Source organism: Oncorhynchus clarkii, chromosome 17, assembly GCF_045791955.1.
Source record: "Oncorhynchus clarkii lewisi isolate Uvic-CL-2024 chromosome 17, UVic_Ocla_1.0, whole genome shotgun sequence".
In the NCBI taxonomy this organism is placed as follows: domain Eukaryota; kingdom Metazoa; phylum Chordata; class Actinopteri; order Salmoniformes; family Salmonidae; genus Oncorhynchus; species Oncorhynchus clarkii.
The window spans coordinates 45,835,477-45,855,495 of NC_092163.1; the positions used below are offsets into that span (position 1 = coordinate 45,835,477).

The window sequence follows — 20,019 nt, forward strand, 5'->3', positions numbered from 1 at the left end:
CTTTATAGAAACATTTGTCACTAAGTGCTTAAAAACAACCCTTAGCAAACACGTCAATCTAACTTTATCAGCTTGTATTTGTTTAACACTTTTTACTAGCGCTTAAAAGCAACCACAGCACACATCACTGCTAAGTGTCTGACTTACTGATTGTAGGTCGCTATGGAAAAGTGTCTGCTAAATGAACGTAATGTAAATGTAGTCCAAAGTCATTATTTACCCTGTCATGGAACAATAGATTCCATAGAGATTGTAAGCAACTGTTAAAGCCTTGATAGATTCCCTCCAATCAACAGTAGCTGCATTGTCTTAAACATATTGCCAAGTGATGGCACAATAGAGTCCATCTTCCAGACCTCTGGTCAGTGTCATGACACCTTTATGTAACACCCTACATATGTTTTATTGACAGTTTTCCTTTTCCTCAGGCGTTACTCTCTGGAGGCAGCCATGTCATGTCAGTCACCAGCTCCATGACCTTCTTACCTGTCTGCAGCCACCCGGCCGGGCTATAAGGCCCACTATCAACGCCAAGCTGCCTTACGACTTCTTCCATTTTGTGTAAACGACCAAGACGGAAGAGAGGGCAGGTACGGTGTATTCGGAAAGTATTCAGACCCCTTCCCCAGGTTACAGCCTTATTAAAAAATATTTAAATTAAATCCTCAAATCTACACACAATACCCAATAATGATTAAGTGAAAACAGGTTTTTAAAAGATGTTTAAAAATAAAAAACAGAAATACCTGATTTCCATAATTATTTAGACTATTTGCTATGAGACTCGAAATTTAGCTCAGGTGCATCCTGTTTCCATTGATCATCCTTGATGTTTATACAACTTGGAGTCCACCTGTGGTAAATTCAATTGATTGGAAATTATTTGGAAAGGCACTCACCTGTCTATATAAAAGGTACCACAGTTGACAGTGCATGTCAGAGCGAAAAGCAAGCCATGAGGTCGAAGGAATTGTCCGTAAAGTTCCAAGACAGGATTGTGTTGAGGCACAGATCTGGGGAAGGGTACCAAAAAATGTCTGCAGCATTGAAGGTCCCCAAGAACAGTGACCTTCCATTTAAGAATGATGGAGAAGTTTGGAAGCACCAAGACCCTTCCTAGAGCTGACCGCCCAGACAAACTGAGCAATCGATGGAGAAAGGCCTTGGGAGGTGACCAAGAACCCGATGGTTCACGAGTTCCTCTGTGGACATGGGAGAATCTTCTAGGTCAGCCATCTCTGCAGCACTTCACCAATCATGCCTTTCTGGTAGAGTGGCCAGACGGAAGCCAATCCTCAGTAAAAGGCACATGACAGCCTGCTTGGAGTTTGCTAAAAGGCACCTAAAGGACTCTCAGACCATGAGAAATAAGATTCTCTGGTCTGATAAACCAAGATTGAACTCTTTGGCCCGATTGCCAAGCATCACGTCTGGAGGAAGCCTGGCACCATCCCTATGGTGCAGCATGGTGGTGGCAGCATCATGCTGTTGGGATGTTTTTCAGTGGCAGGGACTGGGAGACTAGTCCGGATTGAGGGAAAGATGAACGGAGCAAAGTACAGAGATCCTTGATGAAAACCTGCTCCAGAGCACTCAGGACCTCAGACTGGGGAGACGGTTCACCTTCCAACAGAACAACGACTCTAAGCACACAGCCCAAGTCAACGCATGAGTGGCTTCGGGACAAGTCTCTGAATGTCCTTGAGTGGCCGAGCCAGAGCCCAAACTTAAACCCGAACGAACATCTCGAGACCTAAAAATAGCTGTGCAGCAACGCTCCCCATCCAACCTGACGGAGCTTGAGAGGATCTGCAGAGAGGAATGGGAGAAACTCCCCAAATACAGATGTGCCAAGCTTGCAGCGTCACACCCAAGAAGACTCGAGGCTGTAATTCCTGCCAGAGGTGCTTCAACAAAGTACTGAGTAAAGGGTCTGAATACTTACGTAAATACTGTTAGCAAATACCTTTGTTTTTATTCATTTGTACATAGTTAAACTTTTTTTCTAATAAAATGTCATTTTCAGTGATTCATACTTGTATTGTCTTTACATAGCAGGCAACAGTGGTATTCAGAAAAACAGCCAGATGCTACATTCATTACAGGGTCTTATTTACAACAAATTAGATGACAATTCATTGCTTATTTGAATACAGGCATAGCACATACAAATCCATACATTTTGATACAAATATCAAATTTAACTTTGTATTGCAAAGCAGGATACTGGCATATGATATGAATCCTACTAATCAATTAAAATCAGCTTGAATATGCAGATCATGTTTGGAAGGTTGACCTAACATTGGCTCATGATGTGGAATCTACAGTTGAAGTCGGAAGTTTACATACACTTAGGTTGGAGTATTTAAACTTGTTTTTCAACCAGTCCACATATTTCTTGTTAACGAACTATAGTTTTGGCAAGTCAGTTAGGACATCTACTTTGTGCATGACACAAGTAATTTTTCCAACAACTGTTTAGAGGTTATTTCACTTATAATTCACTGTATCACAATTCCAGTGAGTCAGAAGTTTACATACGCTAAATTGACTGTGCCTTTAAACAGCTTGGAAAATTCCATAACATGTCATGGCTATAGAAGCTTTTGATAGGCTAATTGACATCATTTGAGTCAATTGGAAGGGTACCTGTGGATGTATTTCAAGGCCTACCTTCAAACTCCGTGCCTCTTTGCTTGACATCAGGGGAAAATCAAAAGAAATTAGCCAAGACCTCCACAAGTCTGGTTCATCCTTGTGAGCAATTTCCAAACGCCTGAAGGTACCACGTTCATCTGTACAAACAATAGTACACAAGTATAAACACCATGGGACCATGCAGCCGTCATACCGCTCAGGAAGGAGACGCGTTCTGTCTCCTAGAGATGAACATACTTTAGTGCGAAAAGTGCAAATCAATCCCAGAACAGCAAAGGACCTTGTGAAGATGCACAGTAAAAATAGTCCTATATCGACATAACCTGAGAGGCTGCTCAGCAAGGAAGCAGCCACTGCTCCACAACCACCATAAAAATGCCAGACTACGGTATGCAAATGCACATGGGGACAAAGATCGTACTTTTTGGAGAAATGTCCTCTGGTCTGATGAAACAAAAATAGAACTGTTTGGCCATAATGACCATTGTTATGTTTGGAGGAAAAAGGGGGAGGCTTGCAAGCCAAAGAACACCATCCCAACCGTGAAGCATGGGGGTGACAGCATCATGTTGTGGGTGTGCTTTGCTGCAGGAGGGTCTGGTGCACTTCACAAAATAGATGGCATCATGAGGAAATAAAGTTATGTGGATATATTGAAGCAACATCTCAAGACATCAGTCAGGAAGTTAAAGCTTGGTCGCAAATGGGTCTTCTAAATGGACAATGACCCCAAACATAGTTGCAAAATGGCTTAAGGACAACAAAGTCAAGGTATTAGAGTGGCCATCACAAAGCCCAGACCTCAATCTTATAGAATATTTGTGGGCAGAACTGAAAAAGTATGTGTCGAGCAAGGAGGCCTACAAACCTGACTCAGTTACACCAGCTCTGTCAGGAGGAATGGGCCAAAATTCACCCAACTTATTTTGGGAAGCTTGTGGAAGGCTAACCGAAATGTTTGACCCAAGTTAAACAATTTAAAGGCAATGCTACCAAATACTAATTGAGTGCATGTAAACTTCTGACCCACTGGGAATATGATGAAATAAATAAAAGCTTAAATAAATCATTCTCTACTATTATTCTGACATTTCACATTCTTAAAATAAAGTGGTGAACCTAACTAACCTAAGACAGTGAATTTTTACTTGGATGAAATGTCAGGAATTGTGAAAAACTGAGTTTAAATGTATTTGGCTAAGGTGTATGTAAACTTTCGACCTCAATTGTATCTAGCCTGAGTGCCAGTGTGTTATCATACCAACTTATTTTCACTCATTGTCATGCCAAAGTGTTGGCTTGACAATGACAACAATTGAGTTGGCAAGAGTAAAAACGGCTCTAGGACCAGGCTAGTAACTCAGTGTAAGCTCCTGTCATTGTGGAATGACTTACTGAAATGTTGTATGGATGGTGAACACTATTTAGAATATAGCCTTGTTTATTGAACAATTCCAATGACACTATAAGTGGATGATGAAAAATGGCATCATGTTCCTCTTCCTGCATCAGAACTCAATTTTATGCTGTCGGAGGATAGCTCGTAGTTTACTGTTCTCTTTTTCCTAAAAAAGGGGGAAAGAGATTGAAGGGTGGGTTAAAACCAGGTTTGTTGACTGATGCTCTTCATAAGATGTAGAATCTAAACGCCTTAACAGGTCTCGGGCAGGTGGTGTTTTGGGTTCCCAGGGGCTGCCCAACTCACCATCTTGCCATTGTGCTCTTGTAGGTCGTTAACTTGCTGGACCAGGTGATCGTTGCTCTCCTTCAGCTTTTGAACTTCGCGATCGGCCCGTGACTTCACAGACATCAGGATTCCTGGGTGGTGGAAGAAAACATGTCATGTTGGACACAAACCCATTCTGTGACATTGGTGACCTAGCTAGCTACCGTATGTGACATAAAAGGTTGTGTTCATTAGGGCAAGCTTTAACATGTTTCGCAATGGAAACCTTCAAATTTGTGTTTGTTATTGGACATGTCCAGGGAGTTCCTAATGAACACGACCAGTGGGGGATCTCTCACCGTTGACGATCCTGGCCACCCTCCAGAGCCTGAGGAGGATCAGGAGGCCCATGCCGTCAAAGGCATCTTCACTGGCGATATACACAATGTCCAGGATGAAGGACACAATCACCACCAGCCCATCAAACACCTCAAACTTGTGATGGAAAAACTCCAGTCTGTAGGCAAAGAGCTTTCCAGCCAGCTCCACCATGAAGAAGGTGAGAAGAGCCAGACTCAGGTAGTGGAAGACCTGGTGAAGAGGGAAAGGACAGAGGAGGAGTTGTAAGAAGGTTTGGGTCACGCATTTCTTGATCCGTGTGCCAAATAGCAACTTATTCCCTAAATTTAACTAGGCAAGTCAGTTAAGAACATATTCTTATTTTACGACAGCCTACCCCGGGCAAACTCTCCCCTAACCCGGACGACGCTGGGCCGTTTGTGCGCTGCCCTATGGGACTCCCAATCCCGGACCGTTGTCATACAGCCCGGAATCGAACCACGGTATGTAGTGACGCCACTAGCACCGAGATGCACTGCCTTAGACCACTACGCCACTCGGTGGACATATCTTACCTGAGGGGCAACGTGCCCATGCTCCAACTTGATGATTGACAGGTCGATCAGTAGCTCGCCCAGCACAAAGAATGCATCCAGGATGACCAGGCATACCACAGCTATCTAAACCAAAAGGCAAACACCCAACATCAGTAAAGACCAACCTTCTGACAATGTACAACAAGAGAAGGGGAGTGAATTTACTGTCACATTTGCAGCCTAGACTGAGAAACACACATTCCCCATCCACAGTTGACATTTGATTTGAGCAAAGGTAACATTGACTGTGTTGGATAGATAGTATGAGCATTGCCTACTCCACTCATATTCCATACCTGGAATCTGTCTGAGCTGTAGAGTCTCTTCAGGGAGTCTCTGAAGGTGACTTGTAAGTGGGGCAACTGTCCTGTGGCTGGTCCCGTCTCCTCTCTAGCCTCATGCAGCCCCTCGTTGTGCCAATGGGCTGTGTGGTCATCACCCACCGTGGTGAAATGCCTCAGGTACTTGGACATGGTGCTGCAGGGGGGTGGGGTGGCCCACCACAAAGAGACTGTGGTTTTCCTAGTTAGAAGTTAACTGAATGTTAAATGCCAAAGCTATCAAATGTCACAAGTTTGTCTGAAGTACAATAACTCAATAGCCCTAGTGTTTATCTAAGGTTTTCATTTCCTAACATTGACATTGTTAGTTTAACCAATTTACTAGCATTAACAAGGTTCATATCATCCCCAGCATGTTGATTAGGCGTTGGGATACATATTGTAACCCTCAAATTTTCATATACACAAAGAATAGACAGCCTATTGCAACTTATGAATGACTGCTCTAACAGTAATTCATTGTACTGTACAATACAAGTATACTTCTACTTTTAAACATTACAAAAGCATGCAAGATGTCAACAAACCAAACCCTTTGACTCAAGATGCAAGTGAACTGTGTGGCCAACCTATGTTGAATTTCCTAAGAAAATCTAGACCAATAGATTTTATCATTACAATAAATACTTGTTTTATTTATTTTGTCAAAAAGCTTTAATACATTTAGTGATAATGGTCAACAAATGGTTTTAACAATGTAACAAGTGTAAAATAGTAGGCTAATAATAAGCATATGTCAACAATTCTATAGCCTGGTCCAAGATCTAGGAGAGGGGGTGACCTCGACAATGTATTGCTAAAACGAGAGGCTGCCTGGATCTTTAATTTAAAGACCTTTGCTCCCTTCGGTCTCAACGTACACTTTGATCTGAAGCCATTCTCGTGATTGTTGTCATTTTGCTATTCATTGTAAATGTTTGTAGGCTTATGTAGCCAAATTGTATCTATGATTGTACGCTATCCATTCATGTTTTTTGTATGCCATTTTAAAATATGAGAATTAACCAATGTATCAGGCCACACCCGGCCATGATTACAGACACCTGTATGTGTGTCTTTTGACACTATATAAATGAGTCACCCCGCAATGTTTGTCATTGTACCCTGATGAAGACAGCTTGTCTGTCGAAATGTTGGACATAAACATTTCTGCATTTGAGCTCCTAGTGTGTGTGGCTCTCCTTTATTTTCCAAGATCTGTTTGTGTCATGTCAACTCCTTGTCATGCCAGAGCCCTATACTACAAATCAAATCAAATTGTATTTGTCATATTGGCCAAGTACAACTGGTGTAGTCTTTACCGTGAAATGCTTGCTTACGAGCCTTTCCCAACGATGCAGTTTAAAATTAATAACAAATTGTAACACATGATGAATAAAATACACAAGAATGGAGCTATATACAGGGAGTACCAGTACCAGATCAAGGTGCAGAGGTACAAGTTATTTTAGGTAGATATGTACATGAAGGCAGGTAGATACAGTGGGGCAAAAAAGTATTTAGTAAATAACAAAAGTGTATCTCAATACTCAATGTTATATACCCTTTGTTGGCAATGACAGAGGTCAAACGTTTTATGTAAGTCTTCACAAGGTTTTCACACACTGTTGCTGGTATTTTGGCCCATTCCTCCATGCAGATCTCCTCTAGAGCAGTGATGTTTTGGGGCTGTTGCTGGGCAACACAGACTTTTAACTCCCTCCAAATATTTTTTATGGGGTTGAGATCTGGAGACTGGCTAGGCCACTCCAGGGCCTTGAAATGCTTCTTACGAAGCCACTCCTTCGTTGCCCGGGCGGTGTGTTTGGGATCATTGTCATGCTGAAAGACCCAGCCACGTTTCATCTTCAATGCCCTTGCTGATGGAAGGAGGTTTTCACTCAAAATCTCACGATACATGGCCCCATTCATTCTTTCCTTTACACGGATCAGTTGTCCTGGTCCCTTTGCAGAGAAACAGCCCCAAAGCATGATGATCCCACCCCCATGCTTCACAGTAGGTATGGTGTTCTTTGGATGCAACTCAGCATTCTTTGTCCTCCAAACACGACGAGTTGAGTTTTTACCAAAAAGTTATATTTTGGTTTCATCTGACCATATGACATTCTCCCAATCTTCTTCTGGATCATCCAAATGCTCTCTAGCAAACTTCAGACGGCCCTGGACATGTACTGGCTTAAGCAGGGGGACACGTCTGGCACTGCAGGATTTGAGTCCCTGGCGGCGTAGTGTGTTACTGATGGTAGGCTTTCTTACTTTGGTCCCAGCTCTCTGCATGTCATTCACTTGGTCCCCCCGTGTGGTTCTGGGATTTTTGCTCACTGTTCTTGTGATTGTTTTGACCCCATGGGAGCCCCAGATCGAGGGAGATTATCAGTGGTCTTGTATGTCTTCCATTTCCTAATAATTGCTCCCACAGTTGATTTCTTCAAACCAAGCTGCTTACCTATTGCAGATTCAGTCTTCCCAGCTTGGTGCAGGTCTACAATTTTGTTTCTGGTGTCCTTTGACAGCTCTTTGGTCTTGGCCATAGTTGAGTTTGGAGTGTGACTGTTTAAGGTTGTGGACAGGTGTCTTTTATACTGATAACAAGTTCAAACAGGTGCCATTAATACAGGTAACGAGTGGAGGACAGAGGAGCCTCTTAAAGAAGAAGTTACAGGTCTGTGAGAGCCAGAAATCTTGCTTGTTTGTAGGTGACCAAATACTTATTTTCCACCATAATTTGCAAATAAATTCATTAAAAAACCTACAATGTGATTTTCTGGATTTTTTTCTAATTTTGTCTGTCATAGTTGAAGTGTACCTATGATGAAAATTACAGGCCTCTCATCTTTTTAAGTGGGAGAACTTGCACAATTGGTGGCTGACTAAATACTTTTTGCCCCATTGTATGTACAGTCGTGGCCAAAAGTTGAGAATGACACAAATATTAATTTTCAAAGTCTACTGCTTTAGTTTGTATGATGGCAATTTGCATATACTCCAGAATGTTATGAAGAGTGACCAGATGAATTACAAAGTCCCTCTTTGCCATGCAAATGAACTGAATCCCCAAAAACATTTCCACTGCATTTCAGCCCTGCCACAAAAGGACCAGCTGACATCATGTCAGTGATTCTCAAATTAACACAGTTGTGAGTGTTGACGAGGACAAGGCTGGAGATCACTCGGTCATGCTGATTGAGTTTGATTAACAGACTGGAAGCTCCAAAAGGAATCATTGTTCTTCCTCTGTCAATCATGGTTACCTGCAAGGAAACATGTGCCTTCATCATTGCTCTGCACAAAAAGGGCTTCACAGGCAAGGACATTGCTGCCAGTAAGATTGCACCTAAATCAACCATTTATTGGCTCATCAAGAACTTCAAGGAGAGCGGTTCAATTGTTGTGAAGAAGGCTTCAGGGCGCCCAAGAAAGTCCAGCAAGCGCCAAGACGTCTGCTAAAGTTGATTAAGCTGCGGGAACGGGGCACCACCAGTACAGAGCTTGCTCAGGAATGGCAACAGGCAGGCGTGAGTGCATCTGCACGCACAGTGAGGCGAAGACTTTTGGAGGATGGCCTGGTGTCAAGAAGGGCAGCAAAGAAGCCACTTCTCTCCAGGAAAAACATCAGGGACAGACTGATATTCTGCAAAAGGTTCAGGGATTGGACTGCTGAGGACTGGGGTAAAGTAATTTTCTCTGATGAATCCCCTTTCCGATTGTTTGGGGCATCCGGAAAAAAGCTTGTCCGGAGAAGACAAGGTGTGGGGTTGCTTCTCAGCCATGGGAGTGGGCTCACTCACAATTTTCCCTAAGAACACAGCCATGAATAAAGAATGGTACCAACACATCCTCCAAGAGCAACTTCTCCCAACCATCCAGGAACAATTTGGTGATGAACAATGCCTTTTCCAGCATGATGGAGCACCTTGCCATAAGGCAAAATTGATAACTAAGTGGCTCGAAGAACAAAACATCGATATTTTGGGTCCATGGCCAGGAAACTCCCCAGACTTTAATCCTATTGAGAACTTGTGGTCAATCCTCAAGAAGCAGGTGGACAAACAAAACCCCACAAATTCTGACAAACTCCAAGCATTGATTATGCAAGAATGGGCTGCCATCAGTCAGGATGTGGCCCAGAAGTTAATTGACAGCATGCCAGGGCAGATTGCTGAAAAAGAAGGGTCAACACTGCAAATATTGACTCTGCATCAACTTCATGTAATTGTCAATAAAAACCTTTGACACTTATGAAATGCTTGTAATTATACTTCAGTATTCCATAGTAACATCTGACAAAAATATCTAAAGACACTGAAGCAGCAAACCTTGTGGAAATTAATATTTGTGTCATTCTCAAAACTTTTAGCCACGACTGTACATGAAGGTAGGGTAAAGTGACTAGGCATCGTGATAGATGAGTAAAATAAAGAACAGAGTAGCAGCAGCAAATTTGTGTAAAATGTTTGTGTTGTGTCAGTATGCGTTTGTAGTATATTTGAATGTGTGTGGGGTTTGTGTGAAAGTGTCAATGTAGTGAGTGTGTGTGTATACACACCGAGTGTACAACACATTAATTACACTTGGTCTTTCCTTGACAGACTGACCAGGTGAAAGTTATGATCCCTTACTGGATGTCACTTCAAATCAGTGTAGATGGAGGGCAGGAGACAGGTTAAAGAAGGACTTTTAAGCCTTGAGAAAATTGAGACATGGATTGTGTATGTGTGCCATTGAGGGTGAATGGGCAAGACAAAAGATTGACGTGCTTTTGAACGGCTGCTAGGTGCGATGCACACCGGTTTGTGTCAAGAACTGCAATGCTGCTGGGTTTTTCACGCTCAACAGTTTCCCATGTGTATCAAGAATGGTCCACCAACCAAGGACATCCAACCAACTTGACACAACTGTAGGTATCATTTAACTCAACATGGGTCAGCATCCCTGTGGAACGCTTTAGACACCTTGTAGAGTCATTGCCCTGATGAATTGAGGCTGTTCTGAGGGGGGTGCAACTCAATTTACAATTTTGCCATTTAGCAGAGCGACTGACAGTTAATACAACCATCTTAAGATAGCTAGGTGGGACAACCACATATCACAGGCATAGAAAGTACACTTCAGTAGAGTCAGAGCTATACTGAACAAAAATATAAACGCAACATGCAACAAATAAATTAATTAGGCCCTAATCTATGGATTTCACATGATTGGGCAGGGGCACAGCCATGGTTGGGCCTGGGAGGGCATAGGCCCACCCACTGGGAAGCCAGGCCTGTGTAATGATCATGCTGTTTAATCAGCTTCTTGATATGCCACACCTGTCAGGTGGATAGATTATCTTGGCAAAGGATAAATTCTCACCAACAGGGATGTAAAAAAATGTGTGAACACCATTTGAGAGAAATAAGTGTTTTGAGCATATGGAACATTTCTGGGATATTTTATTTCAGCTGAAGAAACATGGGACCAACACTTTACATGTTGCATTCATATTTTTGGTCAGCGTAGTTGGGATTGCAAGTGCTGGTTCAGGTTTTATTTTGTATTTTATTAGGAAGTGTTATTGTACACAGATAGTTAATTAATGGTTACCCTGACTATTTAGCAGTCTAATGGCTTGGGGGTAGAAGCTGTCTCGGAGCCTGTTAGTCCGAAAGCCGATGCTCCGGTACTGTTTGCCAGACAGTAGCAGAGTGAACAGTCTATGGCTTGGGTGGCTGGAGTCTTTTCCAAACCTTCCACTGACACTGCCTGATATAGAGGTCCTGAATGGCAGCGAGCTCGGCCACAGTGATGTACCCCACAAGGAGTTTCTTCACAGCCCACAAGTCCAGAACAGACTCCGGGAAACACACAGTACTATCCATGACTACATGGAACTCCATTCAACATCAAGTAACTCATGCAAGCAGTAAAACCAGTTTTTTTTAAACAGATGAAAACTACATCTTACGGAACAACGTGGACTGTGAAGAGATAGACCGACAAACACATAATCACACATGCACTCTACACACGTAAATATGAATATTGTTTTATGGTGTTATTGTACATTTTGTGCTGTGGATATGTAGCGGTGGGGTAATGTGATGTACTGCTTTATTTTATTTTTTTGGGACACTCAAATCAGTATATGTTATATTTGGTTACATAACACAAATGCGGAGAGAGTCCAAAAAGAGAACACAGAAAGAAAGCGGTTGTATAAAACAACTGTCTGTGGATTACATCTTCAAACTAAGGTCAACCATGTCATCCATGATGGAGGGAGAAGCGGTCATCCATATATATGGGTAAAAGTCTAGCTAGGTTTTCATTGCAAGTTAAAGCGTACTGTTATCTAGTTAGCTAACATTAGCTGGCTGGCTCGCTAGCTAACGTTACGTGTATGATCTGGGTAGGAGCTCTAGAAAGTGGCCCGATTTCCTGAGTTGGTTGACTGTTCAAATAGATTTTTCCCAGTTGTTTTGAACGCGGCACTAGAGTTGAGATTATTGTTCATTGTTTAGCTAGCTAGTTAGCTACATGTCTAAATAAAAGACTCCACTCTGAAAGTAACCATTTCACCGTTCTGTTTACACCTTCTGTATCCTGTGCATGTTTACACCTTCTGTATCCTGTGCATGTGACAAACTTAGATTTGATATAGTGTGTGTTTTCCAGAGACGGTAATGTGAAGAACCACATAACCTGCACCAAAGTCAAATTAGGATATAGGCCAAGGACTAGATCAAGTTGGATTTGATTTTTTACTTTGACCCCTTTTTCTCCCCAGTCTTGTCTCATCTCTGCCACTCCCGTACGAACTCGGGAGAGGCGAAGGTCGAGAGCCATCCGTCCTTCGAAACACGACCCAACCAAGCTGCACTGCTTCTTGACACAATGCCTGCTTAACCCGGAAGCCAGCCACACCAATGTGTCGGAGGAAACACTGTACACCTGGCGACTGTGTCAGCATGCTTGCCCCCGGCCCGCGACAGGAGTCACTAGAGCGCGATGGGACAAGGACATCCCTGCCAGCCCAACCCTCCCCTAACCTGGACGACGCTGGGCAAATTGTGCGCCGTCCCATGGGTCTCCCAGTCGCAGCCTGCTGCGACAGAGCCTGTACTCGAACCAGGCCATTTTCTCAACAGTAGGGTTACAGGTTTACTTTGTAATTGTTCCTCAACTGCAGTGTACCATACCATTTTCTGGCTCAGAGTCTCTAATTTTATCCAATGTAAAAAACTTAATTTCAAATTTTGCTACATAGAATCGAATACAGGTGGTGGGTCACAAATTGTTAATACCTATCACATTACACATTTAGTAATGACAGCATTTGCATTCCAAACTGTACGTTTTTCACGAGATTGTACTTTGAAATTTGCGATAGGCAAACACAGCTGCAACCAACCATAGACATACTCTATAATCCATTGATGGCAGTTTCCATTCAAGTTAAGACTGGCAGCCACTGCTAGCACATTCGTTTTAAAGTCAAATTGAGATTCCAAAACCCTTCTATGGATGGTAAGTCTATGGCCACAATGCAACAAGCTGTTCCACATGTAGAAGAAGGAGCGATAGCCGTGGGAAAATGATGCTTGTGCATTGATAATCACACAACAAGATGGCATTAACAATAAGTATTAAAATAAAGCCTACTTTCTGATGAATTTGCAAGATAACTTGTATTTCATTTTGACACAAATGAAAATGTGGCACGGACTTGTCCCATGGGTTATTGATGTTCCGGCATTCCACTAGCTCCAGGGTTTCCCAAACTCGGTCCTCGGGACCACAATGGGTATATGTTTGGTTTTTGCCCTAGCACCACAAAACTGATTCAAATCAACTAATCATCAAGATTTGATAATTTGAATCAGCTATGTAGTGTTAGGTCAAAAACCAAAATGTGCTCAGAGTTTGGGAAATGCTGCTAGCCATTTGCAACATGCACGCACAGTAAAAAGTGTGCTTGTGGCAGGTGGACGCAAGTATGGGGAACTGCATAGGCCTACTTGGGGTGTGTCTGAAAGTGAACATTGCGAAACAAGTGGGATCATCAATACCAGTGGGTGTGTGTCGAAACCTAACAATATTTTAGCTAAGCCAGTTAGGCAGAGTAGGATCATTAAGGTGGAAGGTTAGAAACAAACATAGCAGGTTAGGAGAATAAACGTAGCAGGTTCAAATCAAAGTTTATTGGTCGCGTACAGAGGTATGCAGATAACCCAGGTGCAGCGAAAAGTTTGTGTTTCTATACTGAATAAAAAATATATAAAAATGCAACATGCAACAATTTCAAAGATTTTAATGAGTAAATGTTCATAAGGAAATCAGTCGATTTAGGCCCAAATCTATCAATTTCACATGCCTGGGAATACAGATATGAATCGGTTGGTCGCAGATACTTATTTTTAAAAGGTAGGGGTGTGGGTCAGAAAAGCAGTCCGTATCTGGTGTGCAGCGCGATATACAGTGCCTTGCGAAAGTATTCGGCCCCCTTGAACTTTGCGACCTTTTGCCACATTTCAGGCTTCAAACATAAAGATATAAAACTGTATTTTTTTGTGAAGAATCAACAACAAGTGGGACACAATCATGAAGTGGAACGACATTTATTGGATATTTCAAACTTTTTTAACAAATCAAAAACTGAAAAATTGGGCGTGCAAAATTATTCAGCCCCCTTAAGTTAATACTTTGTAGCGCCACCTTTTGCTGCGATTACAGCTGTAAGTCGCTTGGGGTATGTCTCTATCAGTTTTGCACATCGAGAGACTGAAATTTTTTCCCATTCCTCCTTGCAAAACAGCTCGAGCGCAGTGAGGTTGGATGGAGAGCATTTGTGAACAGCAGTTTTCAGTTCTTTCCACAGATTCTCGATTGGATTCAGGTCTGGACTTTGACTTGGCCATTCTAACACCTGGATATGTTTATTTTTGAACCATTCCATTGTAGATTTTGCTTTATGTTTTGGATCATTGTCTTGTTGGAAGACAAATCTCCGTCCCAGTCTCAGGTCTTTTGCAGACTCCATCAGGTTTTCTTCCAGAATGGTCCTGTATTTGGCTCCATCCATCTTCCCATCAATTTTAACCATCTTCCCTGTCCCTGCTGAAGAAAAGCAGGCCCAAACCATGATGCTGCCACTACCATGTTTGACAGTGGGGATGGTGTGTTCAGCTGTGTTGCTTTTACGCCAAACATAACGTTTTGCATTGTTGCCAAAAAGTTCAATTTTGGTTTCATCTGACCAGAGCACCTTCTTCCACATGTTTGGTGTGTCTCCCAGGTGGCTTGTGGCAAACTTTAAACGACACTTTTTATGGATATCTTTAAGAAATGGCTTTCTTCTTGCCACTCTTCCATAAAGGCCAGATTTGTGCAATATACAACTGATTGTTGTCCTATGGACAGAGTCTCCCACCTCAGCTGTAGATCTCTGCAGTTCATCCAGAGTGATCATGGGCCTCTTGGCTGCATCTCTGATCAGTCTTCTCCTTGTATGAGCTGAAAGTTTAGAGGGACGGCCAGGTCTTGGTAGATTTGCAGTGGTCTGATACTCCTTCCATTTCAATATTATCGCTTGCACAGTGCTCCTTGGGATGTTTAAAGCTTGGGAAATCTTTTTGTATCAAAATCCGGCTTTAAACTTCTTCACAACAGTATCTCGGACCTGCCTGGTGTGTTCCTTGTTCTTCATGATGCTCTCTGCGCTTTTGACGGACCTCTGAGACTATCACAGTGCAGGTGCATTTATACGGAGACTTGATTACACACAGGTGGATTGTCTTTATCATCATTAGTCATTTAGGTCAACATTGAATCATTCAGAGATCCTCACTGAACTTCTGGAGAGAGTTTGCTGCACTGAAAGTAAAGGGGCTGAATAATTTTGCACGCCCAATTTTTCAGTTTTTGATTTGTTAAAAAAGTTTGAAATATCCAATAAATGTCGTTCCACTTCATGATTGTGTCCCACTTGTTGTTGATTCTTCACAAAAAAATACAGTTTTATATCTTTATGTTTGAAGCCTGAAATGTGGCAAAAGGTCGCAAAGTTCAAGGGGGCCGAATACTTTCGCAAGGCACTGTATCTCCTTCGCATAGAGTTGATCAGGCTGTTGATTGTGTGGAATGTTGTCCCACTCCTCTTCAATGGCTGTGCGAAGTTGCGGGATATTGTTGGGAACTGGAACACACGTCGATCCAGAGCACACCAAACATGCTCAATGGGTGATTTCTGGTATGCAGGCTATGGAAGAAATGGGACATTTTCAGCTTCTAGGGATTGTGTACAGGTCCTTACAACATGGGGCAGTGCATTATCATGCTGAACCATGAGGTGATGGCGGCGGATTAATGGCACGACAATGGGCCTCAGGATCTCATCATGGCATCTTTGTGAATTCAAATTGCCATCAATAAAATGCAATTGTGATTGTTGTTCGTAGCTTATGCCTGCCCATACCATAACCCCACCGCCACCATGGGGCACTCTGTTCACAACATTGACATCAGCAAACCGCTAACCCACACGCGGCTTGTGGTTGTGAGGCCGGTTAGACGTGAGGCCGGTTAGACGTACTGCCAAATTCTCTAAAAACGACATCTTATGGTAGATAAATGAACATTCAATTCTCTGGCAACAGCTCTGGTGCAAATTCCTGCAGGCCGCATGCCAATTGCATGCTCCCTCAAAACTTGATACATCTGCTGCATTGTGTTGTGTGACAAAACTGCACATTTTAAAGTGGTGCAGGAACACAAGGATTTCGCTACACCAGTAATATCATCTACTAAATATGTGTATGCGACCATTACAATTTGATTTATTTGACCTTTGTAATGATCATACTGTTTAATCAGCTTCTTGATATACCACACCTGTCAGGTGGATGGATTAAGTTGGCAAAGAGTAATGCTTTAACAGGGATATAAACAAATGTGTGCACAAAGTTTAAGAGAAATACGTTGTTTGTGCATATGGAAAATGCCTGGATGGGCTCTTTTTTTCAGCTCATGAAACATGGGACCCATATTTTACGGTAATTTGTGTTCAGTGGAGGTCCAACACTACAGCAATACACACAATCAAAAATAAAAAGCTGTTTGTCTGTCTCTAAATCCCAGTTTTGATGCACCTGTACTGTCTCCGCCTTCTAGGCGGTAGCCGGGTGGGGTGAACAGGCCGTGAATCCGTAGAAAAGCAATATCTACCGTCGTAGTATGGATGAAGCCTGACCTGGAATATTAAGCTAAGTGAACCTGGCTAGTATTATAAAATCCTGAGTAGATCTAGCTTACTTCGTAGTATACCACTCCGGAGTGACAAGGCTTTGACATGATAACACAAACAGATCTGGGACCAGGCTATCAATTTGAGGCCACACGAGAAATGACACCACTCAGTCCACCGAGGACTGGAATTGCCACTCACTATTGTAGAACCATATAATGTGTTGGCAACAATGTTTCGGAATACTGAGCGACACTTGCGGGGAACGTCTGATCTACAGCTCAAACCCAGGCATCTTGAGGACAACTCGTGATCTCCTGCTGGTATAAAAAAAAACAACGCCCGCTCTGCACTTTACACTATGTGCAAATCAACTGAATTTACTGGCATAATACATCGTTTCTAATTCGTGTCATCCTTGAACTATTTACTTTAGAGTAGCGCCTTAAAATATGTTCATATCCACCAAAGAAATAGCCAGTTCACTAATATAATACCATCTGAGCAACTCCAAATCCTATTGCAGTGTAAAGCGATAACCACCTTCAACAAATAAAGTATTTGTTTACCTTAATGTAGACCTAGTGCTTTAATAGTTTATAGTCCCGTTGAAAAGTTGTTGATGTCCTCCGTTTTTCCCATAAAACCTTTGTCCTCAACTCCGCCTCTGTCTCAGAACCAGCACATTCCAAGAGGAACGGCGCCGTGTAGACGAAAGTTGACTGCATAAAATTTGGAACCGCACCGCCTCCCAGACGTGAGCCTATTATTCAAAGGCTATATCGACTCAAAACAAAAGTGATGCAGCCTAATTTACGCATGTGTATTAATGAGTAGGATTATGTGTTTTTCTTGCAAAGGTGATTGCTTTTGATAAACGCTTTATCTGCCTTCCCAATGAAAACAAGTTTGAAAATGCAAAAATGTATTTTATGGAAAAGAGATGTATGTTTCTGAATGATCACCATGCTGCCTTGTTGACAAAATGACGGAGCAGCTCCGATGTGATGGGTCATTGTCCAGTGGCATCTCTAGGGCTGGGCTTCGAGGGCTTCAGCCCCAAATGTTTTTTGATCGAGCAGGAACCTTTTGATGTTCCATAACCACACATCACCAGTGGCAACCCGTCATTGGTGCGGCAGGGTAGGCTAGTGGTTAGAGCATTGGACTTTTTGCAAGTTCAAATCCCTGAGATGACAAGGTACAAATCTGTCATTCTGCCCTTGAACAGACAGTTAACCCACTGTTCCTAGGCTGTCATTGAAAATAAGAATTTGTTTTTAACTAACTTGCCTAGTTAAATAAAGGAAGAAAAAACAACAACATTCAGGGCAGGTGGGGCAGAGCCACATGTTCTGAGCCCCACATTTTTAGCACAAATACAGTGCCTTGCGAAAGTATTCGGCCCCCTTGAACTTTCGACCTTTTGCCACATTTCAGGCTTCAAACATAAAGATATAAAACTGTATTTTTTTGTGAAGAATCAACAACAAGTGGGACACAATCATGAAGTGGAACGACATTTATTGGATATTTCAAACTTTTTTAACAAATCAAAAACTGAAAAATTAGGCGTGCAAAATTATTCAGCCCCTTTACTTTCAGTGCAGCAAACTCTCTCCAGAAGTTCAGTGAGAATCTCTGAATGATCCAATGTTGACCTAAATGACTAATGATGACAAATACAATCCACATGTGTGTAATCAAGTCTCCGTATAAATGCACCTGCACTGTGATAGTCTCAGAGGTCCGTTAAAAGCGCAGAGAGCATCATGAAGAACAAGGAACACACCAGGCAGGTCCGAGATACTGTTGTGAAGAAGTTTAAAGCCGGATTTGGATACAAAAAGATTTCCCAAGCTTTAAACATCCCAAGGAGCACTGTGCAAGCGATAATATTGAAATGGAAGGAGTATCAGACCACTGCAAATCTACCAAGACCTGGCCGTCCCTCTAAACTTTCAGCTCATACAAGGAGAAGACTGATCAGAGATGCAGCCAAGAGGCCCATGATCACTCTGGATGAACTGCAGAGATCTACAGCTGAGGTGGGAGACTCTGTCCATAGGACAACAATCAGTCGTATATTGCACAAATCTGGCCTTTATGGAAGAGTGGCAAGAAGAAAGCCATTTCTTAAAGATATCCATAAAAAGTGTTGTTTAAAGTTTGCCACAAGCCACCTGGGAGACACACCAAACATGTGGAAGAAGGTGCTCTGGTCAGATGAAACCAAAATTGAACTTTTTGGCAACAATGCAAAACGTTATGTTTGGCGTAAAAGCAACACAGCTGAACACACCATCCCCATTGTCAAACATGGTGGTGGCAGCATCATGGTTTGGGCCTGCTTTTCTTCAGCAGGGACAGGGAAGATGGTTAAAATTGATGGGAAGATGGATGGAGCCAAATACAGGACCATTCTGGATGAAAACCTGATGGAGTCTGCAAAAGACCTGAGACTGGGACCGAGATTTGTCTTCCAACAAGACAATGATCCAAAACATAAAGCAAAATCTACAATGGAATGGTTCAAAAATAAACATATCCAGGTGTTAGAATGGCCAAGTCAAAGTCCAGACCTGAATCCAATCGAGAATCTGTGGCAAGAACTGAAAACTGCTGTTCACAAATGCTCTCCATCCAACCTCACTGAGCTCGAGCTGTTTTGCAAGGAGGAATGGGAAAAAATGTCAGTCTCTCGATGTGCAAAACTGATAGAGACATACCCCAAGCGACTTACAGCTGTAATCGCAGCAAAAGGTGGCGCTACAAAGTATTAACTTAAGGGGGCTGAATAATTTTGCACGCCCAATTTTTCAGTTTTTGATTTGTTAAAAAAGTTTGAAATATCCAATAAATGTCGTTCCACTTCATGATTGTGTCCCACTTGTTGCTGATTCTTCACAAAAAAATACAGTTTTATATCTTTATGTTTGAAGCCTGAAATGTGGCAAAAGGTCGCAAAGTTCAAGGGGGCCGAATACTTTCGCAAGGCACTGTATATATATATATTGGGGGCCTTGTCTGTTTAGCATGTTATTTTGGCATTCATACTGTCACATATCAATTTGCAAACAATGTAAACATATATATATATATATATATATATATATCAGTTAATAAAGCCACATACATACATGGTCTCTTTTTTGTTTTCTTGAGTAAGGCAGCTCCAAAATCCAGGTGTTTCAG

The 20,019-nt window shown here is 42.3% G+C and overlaps 1 protein-coding gene across 2 annotated transcripts; it reads right to left on the reverse strand.

Moving 5' to 3' along the window:
- Nucleotides 1–1,950: 1,950 nt before the first annotated feature.
- On the reverse strand, nt 1,951–17,589 carry LOC139370929 (voltage-gated hydrogen channel 1-like). 2 transcript variants are annotated; one of them, XM_071110821.1, is made up of 6 exons: nt 17,394–17,589; nt 5,559–5,784; nt 5,242–5,346; nt 4,687–4,918; nt 4,367–4,479; nt 1,951–4,226 (listed from the first exon to the last, which is right to left on the reverse strand). In XM_071110821.1, exons 2-6 carry the CDS (start codon nt 5,733–5,735, stop codon nt 4,170–4,172), a joined length of 684 nt encoding a protein of 227 aa, XP_070966922.1. In that variant the 5' UTR covers nt 5,736–5,784; nt 17,394–17,589; the 3' UTR covers nt 1,951–4,169. The 2 variants fall into 2 exon arrangements, with proteins under 2 accessions (XP_070966922.1, XP_070966923.1); XM_071110822.1 differs by having other exon boundaries at nt 5,559–5,739; nt 17,394–17,575.
- Nucleotides 17,590–20,019: the final 2,430 nt, after the last annotated feature.